The 21232-nt window shown below is 42.7% G+C and overlaps 1 protein-coding gene across 1 annotated transcript in view; it reads right to left on the reverse strand.

The window, feature by feature from the left end:
• Positions 1-21232, reverse strand: part of LOC141976721 (uncharacterized) — a 119884-nt gene that overhangs the window by 77523 nt on the left and 21129 nt on the right. Inside the window, exons 3-7 of the mRNA XM_074937849.1 lie at positions 19540-19626; positions 15444-15566; positions 13186-13221; positions 7414-7455; positions 4735-4815 (exon numbers count right to left, since the gene is read on the reverse strand). Coding sequence (XP_074793950.1) covers positions 4735-4815; positions 7414-7455; positions 13186-13221; positions 15444-15566; positions 19540-19626 — 369 coding nt within the window. The remainder of the gene's footprint in view (positions 1-4734; positions 4816-7413; positions 7456-13185; positions 13222-15443; positions 15567-19539; positions 19627-21232) is intronic.

Genomic DNA, 21232 nt, shown 5'->3' on the forward strand with positions numbered 1-21232 from the left:
AAGCTTAGGAGGTTTTCATGCAGGTCCCCACAAGAAGGAAAGGTCAGCCTTCACCACACATGTCGAGCTGTATGAATTTAATGTACTCCCTTTCGGGCTGCGAAATGCACCCGCCACCTTCCAAAGACTTGTAGATGGTCTCCTAGCGGGATTAGGAGAATATGCAGTTGCCTATCTGGACGATGTGGCCATATTTTCGGATTCCTGGGCAGAACACATGGAACATCTACAAAAAGTCTTTGAGCGCATAAGGGAGGCAGGACTAACTGTTAAGGCTAAGAAGTGTCAAATCGGCCTAAACAGAGTGACTTACCTTGGACACCAGGAGGGTCAAGGAACTATCAGCCCCCTACAGGCCAAAGTGGAGGCCATCCAAAAGTGGCCTGTCCCAAAGTCAAAGAAACAGGTTCAATCCTTCTTAGGCTTGGCCAGTTATTACAGACGATTTGTACCGCAATACAGCCAAATTGCCGCCCCACTGACAGACCTAACCAAAAAGAAACAGCCAAATGCCGTTCAGTGGACCGAAAAGTGTCAGAAGGCCTTTAACCAGCTTAAAGCGACACTCATGTCTGACCCTGTACTAAGGGCCCCAGACTTTGACAAACCATTCCGTGTAACCACAGATGCGTCCAAGCATGGTGTCAGAGCAGTTTTAATGCAGAAAGGACCTGATCAAGAATTCCACCCTGTAGCGTTTCTCAGCAAAAAACAACTGTCTGAGAGGGAAAGCAACTGGTCAGTCAGTGAAAAAGTATGTTACGCCATTGCCTACACCCTGGAAAAGCTATGCCCATATGTTTGGGGACGGCATTTCCACCTACAAACCGACCATGCTGCGCTACAGTGGCTTCATACTGCCATGGGAAATAACAAAAAACTTATTTGGTGGAGTTTAGCTCTCCAAGATTTTGATTTCGACATCCAACACATCTCAGGAGCTTCTAACAAAGTGGCTGATGCACTCTCCCGTGAAAGTTTCCCAGAATCAGCTGGTTAAAATCATCCTTGAGATTTGGAAAATATTGTTAGTCTTCATGTACTTGGTAGTATATTTAGAGGTGCATGTGTCTTATTAACTCTGTTTTTCCTAGAGCTCCAGGAAGAAATCCCAGCCAGCGTTTCACCCTAGCTGAGATTTTTGGGATGTGTCATAAATATAAAGGGAAGGGTAAACCCCTTTAAAATCCCTCCTGGCCAGAGGAAAAATCCTCTCACCTCTAAAGGGTTAAGAAGCTAAAGGTAACCTCGCTGGCACCTGACCAAAATGACCAATGAGGAGACAAGATACTTTCAAAAGCTGGGAGGAGGGAGGGAAACAAAGGGTCTGTGTGTCTGTCTATATTCTGTCTTTGCCGGGGATAGACCAGGAATGGAGTCTTAGAACTTTTAGTAAGTAATCTAGCTAGGTACGTGTTAGATTATGATTTCTTTAAATGATTGAGAAAAGAATTGTGCTGAATAGAATAACTATTTCTGTCTGTGTATCTTTTTTGTAACTTAAGGTTTTGCCTAGAGGGGTTCTCTATGTTTTGAATCTAAGTACCCTGTAAGGTATCTACCATCCTGATTTTACAGGGGGGATTTTTTTTTTATTTCTATTTACTTCTATTTCTATTAAAAGTCTTCTTGTAAGAAAACTGAATGTTTTTTTTTATTGTTCTCAGATCTAAGGGTTTGGGTCTGTGGTCACCTATGCAAATTGGTGAGGCTTTTTATCCAACATTTCTCTGAAAAGGGGGGGTGCAAGGGTTGGGAGGATTGTTCATTGTTCTTAGGATCCAAGGGTCTGGGTCTGTAGTCACCTAGGCAAATTGGTGAGGCTTTTTACCAAACCTTGTCCAGAAAGTGGGGTGCAAGGTTTTGGGAAGTATTTTGGAGGGAAAGACGTGTCCAAACAGCTCTTCCCCAGTAACCAGTATTTCTTTGGTGGTGGTAGCGGCCAATCCAAGGACAAAGGGTGGAATATTTTGTACCTTGGGGAAGTTTTGACCTAAGCTGGTAAAGATAAGCTTAGGAGGTTTTTCATGCAGGTCCCCACATCTGTACCCTAGAGTTCAGAGTGGGGGAGGAACCTTGACACAAGGGTTGGGAGGATTTTGGGGGGAAAGATGTTTCCAAACTCCGTTTTTTCAGGAACGCAGATAAAGTTTGGTGGTGGCAGTGGAAGTCCAAGGGCAAAGGGTAAAATAGTTTGTACCTTCGGGATGTTTTAACCTAAGCTGGAAAAAGTAAGTTTAGGAGGTTTTCATGCAGGTCCCCACATCTGTACCCTATAGTTCATAGTAGGGAAGGAACCTTGATAGAGCAGTTTAGGTTGGACATTAGGAAAATCTTCCTAATTGTCAGGGTAGTTTAGCATTGGAATAAATTGTTCATAGAGGTTGTGGGATCTCCATCATTTGAGATTTGTCAGAGCTGGTTAGACAAACACCTGTCAGGGATGGTCTAATTACTGCTTAGTCCAGCCATTAGGGCTGGGAACTGAATGACCTCTCGAGGTCCCTTCCAATCCTTTGACTCTATAATTCTATGATATATCTCTTTGTATGTCACTTTTAACAGGCAGTCCTTTTTTTCAGATACTAAAATGACAAAGTATCTCATGATTTAGTTGGTGCTGGTCCTGCTTTGAGCAGGGGGTTGGACTAGATGACCTCCTGAGGTCTCTTCCAACCCTAACCTTCTATGATTCTATATGTGACAAGGTCAGATTTGAAAGAGATGGAGCGACAGCTCTCAGCAGCCTTAGAACAGGAAATAAAAAAAACCTTCTCTATCCATAAGGACACCGTCTCCTTCTTCCAAAGCCATCCTGTGCCCTTAGAGGGCATCCCTCTCCCCCTCATCACAAAGACATGGGCTGAGGCATGGACCCTGCAGTACTGCATACTATAGAATACGTGCTCCCAATCAAAGAGAAGGCACACCCACTCCATCCTCTGCTTCTGCTGGGAGAGCTGTTAGTATTTGCCATCTCCACCCCAGTCCAATACCTACCATTGTTCCTCCTTCAGCAGATGATTGCCTCTCTCCCCACACAGGGGTGCTCAGGGTGTTACTATATTATGTGGTAGCTGCATGTGGCATATAATCCATCATGAAACCTCAGCACACCTACATATGGAAAAGGGGCCTGATAAAAATATTTGCACCTGCCACCTCCATGAATTGACAGGTGATAAATCCAGATAATTCCAATTTATCTCTTTTGCCTCCTCCTCCTTCTTCTCTCATCCCCTCTTCATCGTCCTCCAAATATCAGTGTATTTTCTTCCTATCCCTTCCAGAGACACCATCTCTCCTCTCCTTGCCTCTGTACTCCACCTCTCCTCCACTCCAAATTCTCCCACTATCCAAAATTTTAAATATCATATTCTCTGTTTCTGCTTCCATTCCAGAATGGAGTTTTCTGATTTTAAAGAGGAAAATTCAGTTTTAGCTGCAAGGGGAGGGAATGAAAAATGAGACGCTAGACTGGTATATCAGGCCTTGCCTCCAGCAATCTTACCTAGTGGTTGGATCATGAGTCACAGCTCGGTTTAATGTTAGGCCAGGGCTAGGGGTTGTACTGGAATCATGATATAGGGTAGGACAAGGGTCAAAACCGAGATCAGAGTCTGCAGCCAAATGAGTGTCAGGACCAGAGCCAGATGTCAGGGTTTAGAGGGGATAAGAAGACAGAGGCCAGGCTGGAGCAGGTCAGTGGTGAGACTGGAATAAGGCTAGTCCAGGGCAAGGCCAGGGCTGAAGCAACTCTGTGGCAGGAGCAGGGGCAGGGGCAGGCGCAAGGGTTGGGAGTTGCTGTAGTCTGTTGCACTGCGAGGCAGCAGGAGGGTCCCTGGCTGGGTAGTGCTGATGCTCAGACTCATCTGCAGCTTTGCTGGCATTGTGGAAATAATTGAGCCTGGGGTCATCTGACCCAGTCTTTGCTTTGTGATAGGTTGCTGCCGCATACCTGAGGGGTGATTCACTGCCAGCCCTGCTGATTGCAGAGTCAGAACAACAGCTGAGTGAGCAGCCCTAGATCGGCTGAGAGTTTGCCTCACAGCCAGGCCTGCTGGGTCAAGCTGGAGCAACCCAGGGACCTTGCTGGTGAGTGGATCCTTATATGGATGCTGGATTTACAGATGACCAGACTTCAATGGACTGGACCTGAGGGGTGTGCAAGGTAGCCCTCCCACTTCCAAGGATCCAGACAAAACCCATCCTGGATGGACATCTGCTTTTCTCTTCTTTTTCTACAGGAAATCAGACCAAGTGACAATTGATCTACTGTAAATGACATTTGCCTCCGAAGGGCAGAAAGAAAGAAACTCGACGAGAGCAGCATGGAAGATCCTGTGTGTGATTGATCGGAGGTTGCTGCACTTTACATGGTAGGAAGGAGCTGAAGGGTGGTTGGGGCTGATCCCCTTTTACACCACTGAAAGGTAAGGGGAGAGAAGTGTGAGTAACCCCAACAGATTCTGCCTTCTGGAACATTACGGTAGCTCCCGGCACAGGTGCCTTGATCGTATGAGTGGGAATATGTAGAGGCCACTTGAAGAAGAATGACTGTCAAAGCCATGTCATTACTAAATACCAATCAAAATCCATTTGTCATTATAGGAATGTGTGATCCCAGCAACAGTAACAATTTTAAGATAAAATTTTCGATTGTTTCCTAAATATATTCAAAATATATTATACCAATCAATAGTTTAAGGTGCAAATTCTTATCACAATACTCACGTTTATAACTGATGAACAGGTTGATGGCAGAGATGAAGAAGATCAGGACAACTACTATCAGAATAAATATCTGAATCCAGTCTGTGGTAGAAGAATCATCCAAGAAATATTACAAACATCGGTGATTATTCAATATTGTAAGAAATATAATACCATTTCAGATAAAAAACATTGCTCAAGCAGCTCACATTAGATTTATATCAGACAAGAAGCTGTAATATCACTTTATGGAGCAACACAAACATAAAAAAACAACCCCTATTTTATCTGTGTAAGGTCTCAATCCTGCAAACACTTATGCGTATGCTTAACTTCAATGGGAGCACACAGGGTAATAAAGTTAATCATCTGCTCGCAGGACCAGGAGCTTTAGAATGACAGTTGATATTTTCATATTTGCCTAAAAATGTGTGTTCACCAGATTTAAAAGTGTTTCTTAAAATATGCTAGCTAATGTACTAACGAACATGTTTTGCCAGTACTGGACGTAGGCACCTAGAGGTGCCTAAGTCTGCTCTCAGGGGACACTGCGATCCATGAACTTACTGTTTGGCTGCTGCTGAACCCTGTAGGTGTCTAAATTCACCCAATACTCATATTATTGCTGCAAAAGTTCCCCAGACGTTTTTGTTTCTGCCTCTGGATGTGTGCATGGCTGCCTCACTTGATGTTCCCAGATGCCTTCCTCCTTCCTAAACCCCAAAGCAAGCCATGGACAAGATATTGCTCTGCCTAATGTTCTGTGGGTCCAATGTGAAGGTGTTCTCAAAGGCTGCCTAATTCTACACCAGAAGGGAGAGGAGGAGGAGGAAGACGACGATGTGTCTTGTGCTGACTGGCTGTTCATTTCAACCCCCTTCTGTCCCCTCCCTCACATCTTCTGCCCTTCAGACTCACTGACCTTGTGTCCACCTTTATCCTCTTCTACTCTCCTGCCTTGTCTCCCTCAATCCCCTTCTTTTAACATTCCCCCATCCCTTTACTTTTAGCTAATCGCGTCCTAAAAAGAGAAAAAGAAAAGGAAAACAAAGGAAAGCTAACATGCCATTTGTTGCCATCACACTGTTGTTTGTAATAGCCCTTTCCCGTCCATGTGTTTGTCTGGACTAGTTAGATTGTCGGTTCCTTGGGGCAAGTAACATCTGCTGCTCTGTGTTTGTCCATTGTGGAGAACAATGAGGCCTCATTCTTGGCTGGCCATTAGGCATGACCACACTAAACATGAGTAATATGAAATAATAATAAATCATCAAGTCATCTCTGGCCTCCCTTGTGTTTGCTAATGTATTTACCCGTGATCTCATAGGATGCATTTAATGAGCTTCTAAACCCTTTTACTAAGATTTTCTTTCTCCCAAAGTTTGCCTAGTCATTTAACTTAAAGAGCTGTTTAAAAAAACAAATAAGTTTTAAACATTCAAAATAAAAAAATCTATTTTCCTTTTCAACAACTCAGTGTTTGCTTTCTTAGCTTTTTTGATGTAGTTATTTCACCTGTTCCCGATACAACACAGAGTGTCCTGCCATGGCTGGAAGAGGATTTAATGTAAGAGTATAAGCAAAAAAAGAAAAGAAGAAGAAAACAAACCATTTCAAACCTACTTTCTCCATTATGAAAAAGCTGAAAAGGAAATAAGCTTAGCTGTGTCCCCTTCCAGATCACGTTTGACAGACAGTCCTTTTTCTCAGACACTAAAATGACAAACTATCCCACATGTGACAAGGTCAGATTTGGAACATACGGAGCTACAGATCTCATCAGTCTGAGGACAGTAACAAAAAACTTCTCTCTACCCTCAAGGACAGCCACTCCCTTCTCTAGGGCTCTCCTTTCCCCCTAGAGGGCATTCCTCTCCCCCTCATCACACAGCTATGGACTGAGGCATGGACCCTCTGGTGCTGCATGGTAGAGAATACATGTTCCCATTAAAAGAGAAGGGGTCTCTGCTAAGCACACCCACTCCTGCCTCTGCTTCTCCTGGGGGAGCTGTTGGTATTTGCCATCTCCACTCCAGTGCAGTGCCTGACATTGTTCCTCCTCCAGCAGAAATTGGCCTTTATCCCCAACTCAGGCACGGTGCTCAGGGTGTTAGTATATCATGTGGTAGCTGCATGTTGCATATAATCCATCATAATAAACTCTGCAGACCTCCATATGGAAAAGGTGCCATATAAGGAAACAATTGCACCTGCCACCTCCAAGAATTGGAGATGTGCAATGCAGTAACATCCCCTTTTCGTCCTTCTTCTTCCCTCACCCCTCTTCATCATCCTCCAAATATCTTTGTATTTCCTCCCAATCCCTTCCAGATACACTATCTCTCATCTCTCTGCCTCAGTACTCCACCTCTCTTCCACTCCAAATTATCCCACTATCAGATTTTTTAAAATATCATATTCTCGGTTTCTTCTTCCATTCCAGAGTGGAACTTTCTGATTTTAAAGTAGTTTTAGCCGTGAGGGGAGGGGATGAAAAATGAGAAAGTAGACTGGTACGAAAAAAATAAAGATTTTTAATTTTGCCAAAGATTTTAGTGATTGTTATGCAGTATGAATACAATGTGTGAATTTGCCTGTTGTAATAGGAAATGTATTAATTATATCTCTATTCAAACCCTCCAAGTTCTGATACTTGTGGCACAAACCATGATATTTTTCACAGATTGTAGTTTCACTTACCATTAGCATTGCAATTTGCATTTGTAGGATGGGGAAGAGGATCTGGAAAACAAATGGATTAAGAAGTTGAGCAAAATGTAAATGATGTGTATTGTTTTACACTAATCTTTTACAGTTGTTGATGGATTCTCCTGTCGCTTTGATGGGTGAGTGATATTACAATTGATCATTTATAGCAGACCATATTTGTATTTTATACTGTGAATATGGGTTTACCATAGAAATTAAACTTCAATATTTAGCATTTACACGGATAGACACCACAATTGCACAGAATTTACAACGTATCTAAAGGAGGGTTGTCTCCTTTCCAGGGCTGCTGCCAGGCCATCAGTAATACACTGTTTTAATGCAAACCGGGATAGTCTCTGGCCCATCTCTGGACCACAAAGCAGAAGTGAGATCCAGGCCTAGATCTGTCATGCCACTTTGACTACACCTGTGCTTTAGAACTGTCTGTTCCATGCTTAGCGTCTTTACTTTATTTTGGATTTTACTTGCCTTTGGTACTGTGTGACCCTAAGAAAAAAAAAAGAAATGGAGGAGGCCAATGAGGTGGAGGAAGTAGTAGCCACAGGAAGGGCCACCAACAGAGCCTGGGCTTGGAGAAGGCCCCCCAACAGTGGCCCAAAGAGGAGAGGGCTGGGGAAAGAGATGTTGTGTGTATTGTTTTAGAGCTCACATAAATGCAGTGCTCTCAGGCTCCCCAACTACCCATGGACAAAACATGGGTAGGGAGACACAGGGTTGGACAAATCCCTCCCCTGGCACACTGCCCCAAGGAACCCTCTTAACTTAGCTGTTTATTATTATTATTATTTTCAAAAGAACAGGTTCAGGAAGGGAAGGGGCACCCTTAACTCCCTTCATGCAGCTGAAGAAGGCCTGCTCATGAGAAGTTAAGTCATTCTCCTGTTGGGTCATCTTACTCTCCCTCTCCTCAAGGATTGTGAGATTGTTTGTAACTTCTCTAGCGGGAGGGGGGAAGCTAATTTGATCCCTCTGGTTCTAGGCCCATTGAAGCTTGGCCATGGGGAGGGAACACACTGGGTGGCTGATCACCCATCCATAGTCTTTTAAAAGGGTGAAACTGGATTCTCTTGAGACCAGCAGACAAGAAAGGATTTGGGGATAAATAACCTGTGTTGAAACTGACTCAGGACCTTCTTCCCAACCCACCAAATGCACAGGACTTCAAGTGCATGGAGGGCCCCAATGCTTAGGGAAGGCTTGGAAGTGCTTGGCCTCCTGTGGTCCCATAGGACTGAATTCTTGTTCGGGGCAGAGTGCGACAACTTGAAACCACTGGAAAACCCCTGGGTGTGGTGAAGGAGAACTCCTGCCACAGCCCATGTTGCAGACAGGGTGATGTCCAATAGGCTGATTAGCACACTTGTAGGTTCTTTTGTTGTTTTTAATATGTTTTATCTGTAATGTTCTCACCTTAAGAATAAATGTGCTTGGTCAGAAAGAGCTGTGGGATAACTTAACTATGGGTAGTGATGCTACTATTAGTCTCTGAAGAGAAAACAAGCAGCTCTGTTTAGCCAGTCTGTCTTGCTGGGGAAAATCATGGTATGAAGAGAGATTATGCAGCCTTGAAACACCTCAGTGAGAAGGGAGAGAAAGGTGGCTCTGTGCCCAAGACCGGTGACGGCAGTGGAGTCAGAAACCTGAGAGTGGGGGCCCTTTCTGGACCACACAGGGTGAATACAGGTGCAACTGCCCTGACCTGTGACAACACCAACACCGCTCCCTGCAGCACACCGCCCTGTGGTGCTATGTAGGAGTTGACATGGATGAAGGTTACCTGAGCACACAACACCAGCACCTTTCCCATGGTTACAGTTATAGTCTCCCCAAGGTCTAGCCCTGCATTCAGAAAGGGAAAGTTCCATTCCTGTGCAGTTGACCTCATCCAGCCAGATGGGATCAGATCCTTGCCCAAATCGAGCTCTGCCTGGGGCTGATAGCACCGTCCCACAGCCCAGCTGCCTGCAAATGACTTCAGGATCATGTAAGTCCCAGCTGCCATCACACACAGTTCCCCACTGCTGGTTATGAAGCATCTCGATTCTCCCAGCGCAGTGACTTGAGCCATTCACCAGTCGAATTGGAGCCACTTCTTTAATGGGGAAAGACACAAACATCCCACTCGTTAAATACTCAGAGAGATTCCTGTGCATCCAATTGCTACCAATGCCGAAGAATGTAGTGCCTCTGAGTGGCATACTAAGTGCCACATAGGATGTGAAAAGAAAAAATTACCCAAGAGCTCAACTTGGCATCTTGTCCGCGGTTGCCTTGTTAGAGGTTCAAGGGTTAAAAAGTCTAAAATCACATGGAATGATGCGGTTAAGAGACCGACTCTTACAAAAAGGATCCTAGGTTACTAGTCCAGTGAGCAATTGCAGGCTCCATGTCACACCAAATCTGACAGGTGGGCTCTGACGCCATATGGCACCCCATTGTGCCTCCTTTGAACAGTGGGATCACTGCTGAGGCAGGTGGGAAAACAACTCTTATTCCCCACACACCCTGCTTCATACACACAGCGTCCTGGAGCACCACACTGCGGAAATATCAGTGGGTGATGCAGCTCCTACTTTGTCACCAATGCCACATCTGGCAGTCAAACAAAAAAGAGTCCCACTGAATTTCATGACATGAAAAGAGAAAGAACTAGATAAGTTCATGGAAGATAGGTCCATCAATGGCTATTAGCCAGGATGGGCAGGGATGGTGCCTGCCCCTCGCCTCTGTTTGCCAGAAGCTGGAAATGGGTGACAGGGGATGGATGACTTGATTATGACCTGTTCTGTTTATTCCCTCTGGGGCACCTGGCATTTGCCACTGTCACAAGATAGGATATTGGGCTAGATGGACCTTTGGTCTGACCCAGTGTGGCCGTTCTTATGCTCTTATGTAGGCAGACAAGTAAACATTGACAGATTTGATAAGTGTTTGTATACAAATGCTGAAAATCTAAATATTAAAGTGAGTGAACTTGAGTGCCCAGTATTAATACCAGGATACAAAATATACAGGAATGATAGAATAGGTTGCACTGGTGGGCGAGTGGCACTATATGTGCAGAAAAGCATAAAGTACAGTAAATACTTTAAATGAATCAAACAGTAAATATCTTAAATGAATCCAACAGAGAAATCAAATTTCTCTATGGATAGTAATTCCATGCTTCAATAAAAAGAGCATAGCTGTAGGATTTTATTACCTACCACCTGACCAAGGTAGTGATTGTGAAATGTTCCAGGAGATTAGAGAGGCTACAAAAAAAAACAGAAAACCCAATAATAATGGGGGATTTCAACTATCTCCATACGGCCTGTGTACAGGTCACCTCAGGACAGGATGCAGGAATAAAATCTCTAGACACCATAAATGATTGGGTTTTGGAGCAGCTAGTCCTAGAACCCACAAGGGGAGAGAGAATTCTTGATTTAGTACTAAGTGGAGCACAGGATTCGGTCCAAAAGGTGAATATAGCTGTACTGCTTAGTAATAGCGGCCATAATGTAACTACATTTAATATCCTTGTGGAGAGGAAAATACCAAAGAAGCCCACCCCAGTAGCATTTAACTTCAAGAAGGAGAACTAGTCAAGAAGGAGAAAGCTAGTTAAAGAAAAATTAAAAGGAATAATAATAAGAGTGAAAGGACTGTCATTATGTTCTTCCCCCATCCTCTATTCTTCCATTTAATCCCAAGCGTAGGCGCCGACTCCATGGGTGCTGTGGGGCTGGAGCACCCACGGGGAAAAATTAGCTGGTGCTCTGCACCCACTGGCAGCCAAGCTACCCCCACCCCCACCCCCTCCTTGTCTCCTCAAGCGCTCCGCGTCCCTGCTCCTCCCCCTCCCAGCACTTCCCGCCTGCTGCCTAACAGCTGTTTGGCAGCACTTAGGACTTTCCCAGAGGGAGGGGAAGGAGTGGGGATGTGGCGCACTCCGGGGAGGAGGCAGTAAAGAGGCAGGGCAGGGGTGGGGCCTTGGGGGAAGGGGGTGAAATTGAGGTGGGGTGAGGGTGAGGCAGGGGCGGAGCCAGTGGGGGGGTCAAGCACCCACAGGGCAAAGGGGAAGTCGGCGCCTATGATCCCAAGCATCTTGGTGAAAACATTGCTGGGGGGACAATGTTATGCTGAGTGTGCAAATGTTAGGACTGTCCTCTTATCTTCTGCACAGGTTCATAACTGTGCTTGTGGTCTCTGACCTCTTCCTCCCACCACCAGTACTTTGATTAACACTCTTGTTCATTTTGGAGGAGATTTTCAAAAGCACCAAAGGACTTTAGGCTCCCAACTCCCACTGAAAGTCAATGAGAATTGGGTGCTTTAACTGTCTTTTGTGTCTTTGAAATTCTCCAGCTATGCATATGATGTTGATTAGACTGGAGGGTTTTTTTGTTTGTTAGAATGCAGATACATTAATTATGTTGCATTTACACTATTGTAAGCAGGGTCTGAATGAACTCTCCCCTGACAGCTAGTTTGGGATGGGGAGAGACTTCAGGAGCAAACTGTATTTACGTGAACACACCTACTCTGCATAGGTATCCAGCAGACAGGAGTTATGTAGCTTAAAGTGATCAGCTTTGATTGGTGTTGGGTTACAAATCACTTAGTACTGAATGCAGGGGTAGTGAAATGCTGTTATCAATGTTGTTATGTTTATTGTATGAGTAAAGGGCAGCCGAACTGTGCTTAGCCTGTCCTGAGGGTGAGCCCCTCAATCAGTGGAAAGGGACTCATTAAACCAAGGGCTCAAATGCCAGAGCCCTGTGAAAGTAAGAGGGGTGGGGACAGGTACCTCAGCCAGGAGATGTGGACTTTGCCTAAGGGTCCCCAGTCTAGTTTAACCTGTTCCTTCCCCACTGTTCAAAGATAAAGCTAAACAGGCCCCATTAGGAGTGTTTTGTTATGTTAAGTGCTCACTAGAGCTGAAAACACTTGTGATGGGACAGCATTTCAGCCCAGCCTGCTAAGAACTGAAAGTCAATAAGAGCTGACAATCACTAAGAGTTGGGTTTCAGAGTAACAGCCCTGTTAGTCTGTATTCGTGAAAAGAAAAGGAGTACTTGTGGCACCTTAGAGACTAACCAGTTTATTTGAGCATGAGCTTTCGTGAGCTACAGCTCACTTCATCGCCGATGAAGTGAGCTGTAGCTCACGAAAGCTCATGCTCAAATAAACTGGTTAGTCTCTAAGGTGCCACAAGTACTCCTTTTCTTTTCACTAAGAGTTGGGTGGACTCTCAAGAGACTGACCTGCAGAGGTCACAGCAGAGAAGCAGGTGGCAGAATGTGACTGGTAAACAGAACAGTGGCTGGAGAGGTGGCCAGCAGAATGGAACAAGTGACTGGTGGGCCGGCCAGCAAGAGCAAGTGCTCAGATGGTGGTGCAAGCCAGGTGCCTTTTTCCTTGTGTGGGAGCTGACCTCACAGATATGCGCCCTGAACCCTGGGTCCTCACTGACCAAGAACAACCACTGTGAGTGGGGTATGGTCAGGGAGCAGAGAGGGGCACAGAAAATGAACTTGTTGTTGTAGAACTCAAGAACAGGAGGCAGAAGACACTGCCCCATGCACTCTGGGGTGGGTGACCTGCTCACAGTTTTATGTTTATGAATCCTGATTGTGGCATTTTCCCTAATTAATGTCGGGTGAAATTTAATTCTTCAAACTAAATGCATCTGTTTGTGACAATAAAGTGCATGTAAGACACATGTAGCACAAAGGGAATTCTGAGATTACTTACCAGTGTGATCGCTGATCTCACCTGTTGCAGCCTGAGCTTAAAAATAAAACCAGAAGGCAGATTATAGAATCATAGAACTGGAAGGGACCTCAAGAGGTCATCTAGTCCAGTCCCCTGCACTCAAGGCAAGACTAAGTATTATCTAGACCATTCCTGACAGGTGTCTGTCTAACCTGCTCTTAAAAATCTCCAAAGATTCCACAACCTCCCTATGCAATTTATTCCAGAGATTAACCACCCTGACAGGAAGTTTTCCCCAGTATCCAACCTAAACCTCCCTTGCTGCAATTTAAGACCATTGCTTCTTGTCCTATCCTCAGAGGTTAAGAAGAACAATTCTTCTCCCTCCTCTTTGAAAACATTGGGTTTGTTTAGTCAGGGAAAGAGAAGACTGAAAGGGGACATCATAACTGTTTTCAAGTATATAAAATGTTGTTACAATCTTGCCTCATCGGTCATGTTTTCTAGACCTTTAATCATTTTTATTGCTCTTCTCTGGACTTTCTCCAATTTGTCCACATTTTTCCTGAAATGTAGTGTCGAGACCTGATCACAATACTCCAGTTCAGGCCTAATCAGCACGCAGTAAAGCAGAAGAATTACTTCTCGTGTCTTGTCTACAACACTCCTGCTAATACATTCCAGAATGATGTTTGCTTTTTTTGAAACAGTGTTACACTGTAGACTCATATTTAGCTTGTGATCCACTGTGACTCCCAGATCCCTTTCCGTAGTTCTCCTTCCAAGGGAGTCATTTCCCATTTTGTATGTGTGCAACTCATTGTTCCTTCCTAAATGGAGTACTTTGCATTTGTCCTTATTGAATTTCATCCTATTTACTTCAGACCATTTCTCCAGTTTGTCCAGATCATTTTGAATTTTAATCCTATCCTCCAAAACACTTGCAACCCCTCCCAACTTGGTATCGTCCGCAAACTTTATAAGTGTACTCTCTATGCCATTATCTAAATCACTGATGAAGATATTGAACAGAACAGAACCGAGAACTGATCCCTGAGGTATCCCACTCATTATGCCCTTCCAGCATGCCTGTGAACCATTGATAACCATTCCCAGAGAGTAGTTTTCCAACCAGTTTTACACCCATTTTATAGTAGCTCCATCTAGATTGTATTTCCCTAGTTTGTTTATGAGAAGGTCATGCGAGACAGTATCAAAAGCTACACTAAAATCAAGATATACCACATCTACAACTTCCCCCCTCTATCCACAAGGCTTGTTACCCTGTCAAAGAAAGCTATCAGTTTGGTTTGACATGATTTGTTCTTGACAAATCTATGCTGACTGTTACTTATCATCTTATTATCTTTTAGACATTTGCAAATTGATTGCTTCATTATTTGCTTATTTAGATTATGTACATTTTAGTAATTCTGCAAGTTCACAAGTTAATCACATGGCATTCCTGCAATATTAAGGTAATTGGAATGGAGCCACATTTAGAGCTAGATTCTGCCCGCTCTCACCCAGGTGCACAGAGGGGAAAGAGGGCTAAGAAACTTTCCTCTTGCATGGCCTGGTAAAGTGCCTAGAAGGATTAAAATCCCTGTGTTCAGACCGTAGTCCTTGCACTTTTCTATCTTCTACCCAGGGCTGAACGGTGCTTATGAGGATTGGGGAGAGACAGGAAGTGAAAGCCCTGGTTCTTCCCATGGGGAGATGGGTGAAGGAGAAAGAGAGACTATGTGTCACCCCTTAAAGGGATGCTGCAGTACCTGGGCTTACACTTTCACCTGAGGGAGTCTGTGAGGTTATGCACATGGGAGGTCACAGCCCCTTCCCACAGGCTGCACCCCATGGGTTGCAGCTGATAGTGTGGAGAAAGGTTATTACTTACCATCTGTATCTTCTGTCAGACAAGACCTGGAGATTCTTTCTTCTGCTGTAGATTTGTTTATTTTCATTCCTTGTCGGAGTCTGACTCCATCCCAACATTACTTTTTGTAGTCATATGGCTGTACTGGGGCAGGTCACTAATTAGTGTGTCTGACCATACTCAGCCATTTAATTTCTGCAGCTGGAGTTATCATCTATGGTGCTATCTGTCTAATTTGGTGTCACTTATTTTCCATATATATTTTTCACCTGAGAGGACTTTTCTAAAGTTTCCCATGTGCTATGTTATGTATGTGCAGAAGATTACAAGAAAGCTACATTGTAACATTCATAAAGATTTTTGTTAATTTTTAAATTGACTTCTATTAATAATGATGAAAATAAGCAGTAAGAAAGCTAACCTGAAAGAAAACATATTCCAAGGATCAAAAATAAAATAACCAAACAGAGTCCTCTTTTAACAGGATGCACAGGACATATATACTTCATGTTTGTCCAATGTATATTTCTCATCCATGTATGACCTGAAAAATAAAGATTAAGATATAGTAAGTAATTTTAAAGAAATAAAAAATAATTTAAATTGATTGAGGGGTAGAACTTGCTCACTGCTGTTGTGTACTTTTATGTAGATTTGATTGATTGATTGATTGTAGTTTCTAAAAACCTTTAAGAATCCAGGTAATTGGTTTGTTTCTCATAGGTTCTGGTCCTCCTCCTTCCCTCTCCCCCCTCCACACACAAACACACATATAAAAACAGTGTCTTTTGTCTTGTGTTTTTTATGGCGCATGAGCCATTCTGTCTCTTTACCTGCTGAATTTCTAGTTTTCCTAGCACATGATCGTACAAGATGCCAAGCCCTCTGCTCCAGCAAAGCATTTAAGTACATGAGTAACTTGGAGCACGAGTGGTCCTAATGAGATCAGTTTACCTACGTAAATTTAAGCAGGCACTTAAATATTATGCTGTATTAGGGCACCTTGCACGTTCATTATTAATTATTTTTATTTTTTATTATCATAGCACCTAGGAGCCCATAGCCTGGATCAGGACTGCATAGTGCTAGGTGCTGTACAAACATACAACAAAAAGCCAGTCCCTACCCCAAAGAATTTACAACCTAAATATGAGACAAGAGACAGAGGCAGAGAGTTGGGAAATACATGGAAATGAGTCAAAATCACCATTGCACTGGCTATCATTGAGCAACCCTCAAAACACCTTAATGTTTAGAATTAAATATTGTAAACTAGAATCCTTAAATATCAGGGTTGGAAGGGACCTCAGGAGGTCATCTAGTTCAACCCCTGCCCAGATCCCTAAATGGCTCCCTCGAGGATTGAATTCACAACCCTGGTTTAGCAGGCCAATGCTCAAACCACTGAACTATCCCTCCCCCTGCTAAATCCTGTTCACCTAACTCCCACACCTAGTTCCATTAAAGTCAGTGAGTAGGCCTGGGTCTACAGAAGGAATATTGAATGCTAAAGTTTGTTAACTATTATTGTCTTAGGCCTGGTTCCAATAAGGGACTTAGGTGTTGCTGTCAGTTTTCTTTTTCTGTGGCTGAGACTGGAAAGTTGTTTTTGTCTTTTGGAACCTGTCTCAAAGAGGTCATTACTGGGTCTGTTACCCCAGATAAAGGATTTTGCAGTATTTGGTCAGCCTTAAAGAGAAAGGATAAGGAGAAAGTGTCATTTTCTCTGCCCACCACTCCCAAAAGGAGTGAATGCAAAGGGGCTTTTAGTAATATATCAAAGGCCCCTGAGTTCCCATCCCATGGGTCTGTCCGTAGGAATGAATGATCTAGCCAAAAGAGATCAAACTTAGGAAGTTAGCAAGTAATGAAGATCTTGCAAAAACAATTATTGATAAAAAACAGTTAAGAGAATAACCAGATAGTTTGAATGGCTGGTTCAAGTTACTGACTTTCATTTTTGAAGAACTGGAGAGGTCCCAGTAAATTTACAAAAGAAAATACTACACTTTTATCAGCAAAAGTCAGCAAACATCAGTTCTACCACACACAAACTTGGGTTGCCAGTCTCCAGGATTGTCCTGGAGTCTCCAGGAATTAAAGATTAACATTTAAATAAAGATTGTATCATGTGATGAAACCTCCAGGAATACATCCAACCAAAATTGGTAACCCTAACACAAACCTAAGAAAAAATATTTCCTTCAATAATAATCAAAATTTACAGACAGGCAAAGTAAAAAAATGCTGGTTGAGGAACTTATTAGCATTTTTAAAGCATATTTAATTTGTATATTTTCACATCTGATGTTGACACTTTGTGTTTTAATAGCTACAAAACTTTACCTTTTGAATCCCAATGTCTACTGTCATTAAATAATTATTGATGAGACCTGCTATAGTCTGACTTTCCATAATTTCTCACAACTGTGAAAATTTAAATTTATAAAAATTTAAAAAATGCTTAAAAATAAAAATTAACATTATCAGTTAAAAATAAAAATCAAATTCTGCCAACCCTAACTTTAGAGATGCAATGAGAGTGAGGTAATGGGCCAACTTCTGTTGGTGACAAGCTATCGAGCCACACAGTGTTCTTCTTCAGGCCTGGGAAAGGTATTACCTCACATAACTTGTCTCTATTATCTTGGAATCAACACAGCTACAACTATACAACATACAACCCTAGCTTTACGCATTTTTGAAAATAGATATGAATGCTAGAAATGAGGGGTTGAACATAATGGAGCTTTTGAATCTTAATTATAACATTGCTGCTGTTGATGCTATAATGTAAACAGAACTGTAAGCCTAGAGATCTGTCTATGGGTTTTTTACTGCCACACATCACTGTCATATCTGAGTGCCTTGCATATAAAATCAGTAGCAAGAGCAAACTCCTTAGTGGACTTTAATTGGATTCTGGTACTTTTCACTTTTTGTGATAAAAAAATCTTTTTTAGGGTAAAGGTGTATTTTTAAAGAAATTTAGATTTAATTATTTGTTTTAGGGTTTGGGGTTTTTTTGTTTTGTTTTTGTTTTACTTTTGACTGGTTGAGGGCTTTGGGGGGTAAAAAGGAGTTTCTGTGGCAAATGTTATTTTTATGGTTGAAAGGTCTTTTCGTAGACAAAGGTTTGGCAGAGTTTGCTAATGACAGTGGGTGGGATTCACAAAGGTACATAGGTGCTAACCTCCAGACTTTGGTGCCTAAGTCCCATTTTCAGGCAACACTGCAATCCACAAAACTCCCTCTCATTTGCTGCCTAATCCTGTAGGTGCCTAAATTTTCTTGTCACCTAAGTTTTTACAGTAGGCTTTCCCTAGGATCCTACATTCCTGCCTTTGAGCATGTGCACTGCTGTCTCTGTCTAAGGGTATATGTATATTGCAGTCCAAGCCCAGGTCTGAGGGATCTGGGCTTATGGATTTGTTGTTTCCCAGCCTGTGCTTGAGTGCCCATACAGTATTTAAACCTGGGTTTACAGTTACTGGACCCAGGTCTTACCACCATGCTAACACATCCATACTGCACTATGCAGACCTTCTAACTTGAGTTTGTGGCTTGACCTGCAAAATGACAGGGCTTGCACACAAGTCCCAGTAGAGCTTGGGCTATGACCCACCCCACTGGCAGGGTCCTAGACTGTACCCCAGTCTGAACTGTAATTGTGAGGCATCCAGGGTGTTGAATGATGTCACATATTGTTGGAACTTGGTGTTTAGCTCTTTCTCAGCTATTTTGCCCAGAAATGAGAGATGGAAGACAGGGCATATTTGCAGAGGTTGAGTGGTGACTTCTTGAAGACTGAACAAACTACTGCGTTTTTCAAGGAGTGTGGGTAGTATTGCTTTCCAATTTGTCTTAGCTTAAAATTGTTTATCCTAGTCAGGATCAAGTACATAACATTAACTACAAAAGGCTGTTCTTTTCAAGCTAGTCAGACAAGACACCTCTTACTATTATGATAACGAGGAATATGATAACTTAATGGACCTGAGTTTTACCAACTCTGAACCTGGTTTCCAATACTGAAGGAGAAATTTTATTTATAAATTTTTGAATGTGCAAATTCAGGTAGTTTGGCACCCTAATCAGTGCAATTGCAAGGGCAAACAACTATTGTCCCAATTTTACAACTGTATATAATTGCAGGAACAATCTTGTCCCTGCCTCAATGAGATTATATAATGTGGCTGGTCTTTTGAAGATTATAACCTATTCCTTCTTCTCCCTATTATAGTTAATCCTCTAGCTAATTTTCTAGAGGTCTGTGCTGACATAGTGAAGGCCCAGGGTTCAAAAGCTGATGATGTGGAAGTGATGAGATTACAATTGAACATAACAGATTTTTTTTTTTAAACAAGGAAAATACATTAACAACCCTATTAAGATAATTGTGTTAAGGCTCAAAAGTTAACCACCCAAAAATTAGGAAAAGCCAGAATTAAGGTTGCCTGTATATTTTGAATATGTTGATTGTAACAATCAATATTATTTCATGCTGCAATTCTTACCAAAATATTGCCTTCTACATCTAATGAAAAATATGGCAATGGTTATGGAAGTAAGAACGAGTATGAAATTCAATATCAGCATCCATTCTGCAAAAATAGAAAATTTCATTTACTGTACTGTATATTATTTTTAGACATATATTTCCATTTTAAAAATAAAAGTGAAATCTTACTTGAAAACAGTTAATGTTATTTGTTATTATTAGTAGTAGTATTGTATTGATTTTATTTGATGTATATAGAATATCCTGTTCTTTTTGGAGAATGAAATTCCAAAGTTTACTCTCTAGTTCCTATGTAGTCTGTGTCTTTTATTTTGCTGCACTGCTTTAATTATATGATTCTTTCTAATTGTAATTCTATTGCATTTTACTCTGTTCTGTACACTTTTTCTTGCTTTATTAAATATATTGTAACAAATTATTTCTTTTAAATAAGTAATTCTTTCATTTTTGAAGAATTGCTGCTTGTGTGCATGCCAATCCTTGAGCGGAAGGCTGTATCCATGTCCTTCCACGGGTTAGCAAGACTAGCTCACTCTGGGGAGCCCTCTGCGGGTCAGAGACAAGCCCCCTGGCAATTCCTTTAGGGCAGGCCACAACCTTGTTACCCTTTTGTTAAATTAGACAAAGTTGTAGGTAACATAATTGGCATCTAAATCTTAGGGCAACAAATTGGCATCCCTGTATTGAATCATAGAATCATAGAATATCAGGGTTGGAAGGGACCTCAGGAGGTCATCTAGTCCAATCCCAGCCAGGGCTTTGTCAAGCCTGACCTTAAAAATCTCTAATTTTTCTAATCTCTAATCACCTCCCTAATTAATGCATTCCAGTGTTTCACCACCCTCCTAGTGAAAATGTTTTTCCTAATATCCAACCTAAACCTCCCCCACTGCAACTTGAGACCATTACTCCTTGTTCTGTCATCACCTACCACTGAGAAGAGTCTAGATCCATCCTCTTTGGAACCCCCTTTCAGGTAGTTGAAAGCAGCTATCAAATCCCCCCTCATTCTTCTCTTCCGCAGACTAAACAATCCCAGTTCCCTAAGCCTCTCCTCATAAGTCACACGAGTTCCAGTCACATAAGTTGCAGTCCCCTAATCATTTTTGTTGCCCTCTGCTGGACGCTTTCCAATTTTGCCATGTCCTTCTTGTAGTGTGGGGCCCAAAACTGGACACAGTACTCCAGATGAGGCCTCACCAATGTCGAATAGAGGGGAACGATCACGTCCCTCGATCTGCTCGCTATGCCCCTACTTATACATCCCAAAATGCCATTGGCCTTCTTGGCAACAAGAACACACTGTTGACTCATATCCAGCTTCTGGTCCACTGTAACCCCTAGGCCCTTTTCTGCAGAACTGCTGCCTAGCCATTCGGTCCCTAGTCTGTACCAGTGCATGGGATTCTTCCGTCCTAGGTGCAGGATTCTGCACTTGTCCTTGTTGAACCTCATCAGATTTCTTTTGGCCCAATCCTCCAATTTGTCTAGGTCCCTCTGCATCCTATCCGTACCCTCCAGCATATCTACCTCTCCTCCCAGTTTAGTGTCATCTGCAAACTTGCAATCCACACCATCCTCCAGATCATTTATGAAGATATTGAACAAACCCGGCCCCAGGACCGACCCTTGGGGCACTCCACTTGACACCGGCTGCCAATTAGACATGGAGCCATTGATCACTACCC

The sequence above is a fragment of the Natator depressus genome, chromosome 23 (assembly GCF_965152275.1).
Source record: "Natator depressus isolate rNatDep1 chromosome 23, rNatDep2.hap1, whole genome shotgun sequence".
Taxonomy (NCBI): domain Eukaryota; kingdom Metazoa; phylum Chordata; order Testudines; family Cheloniidae; genus Natator; species Natator depressus.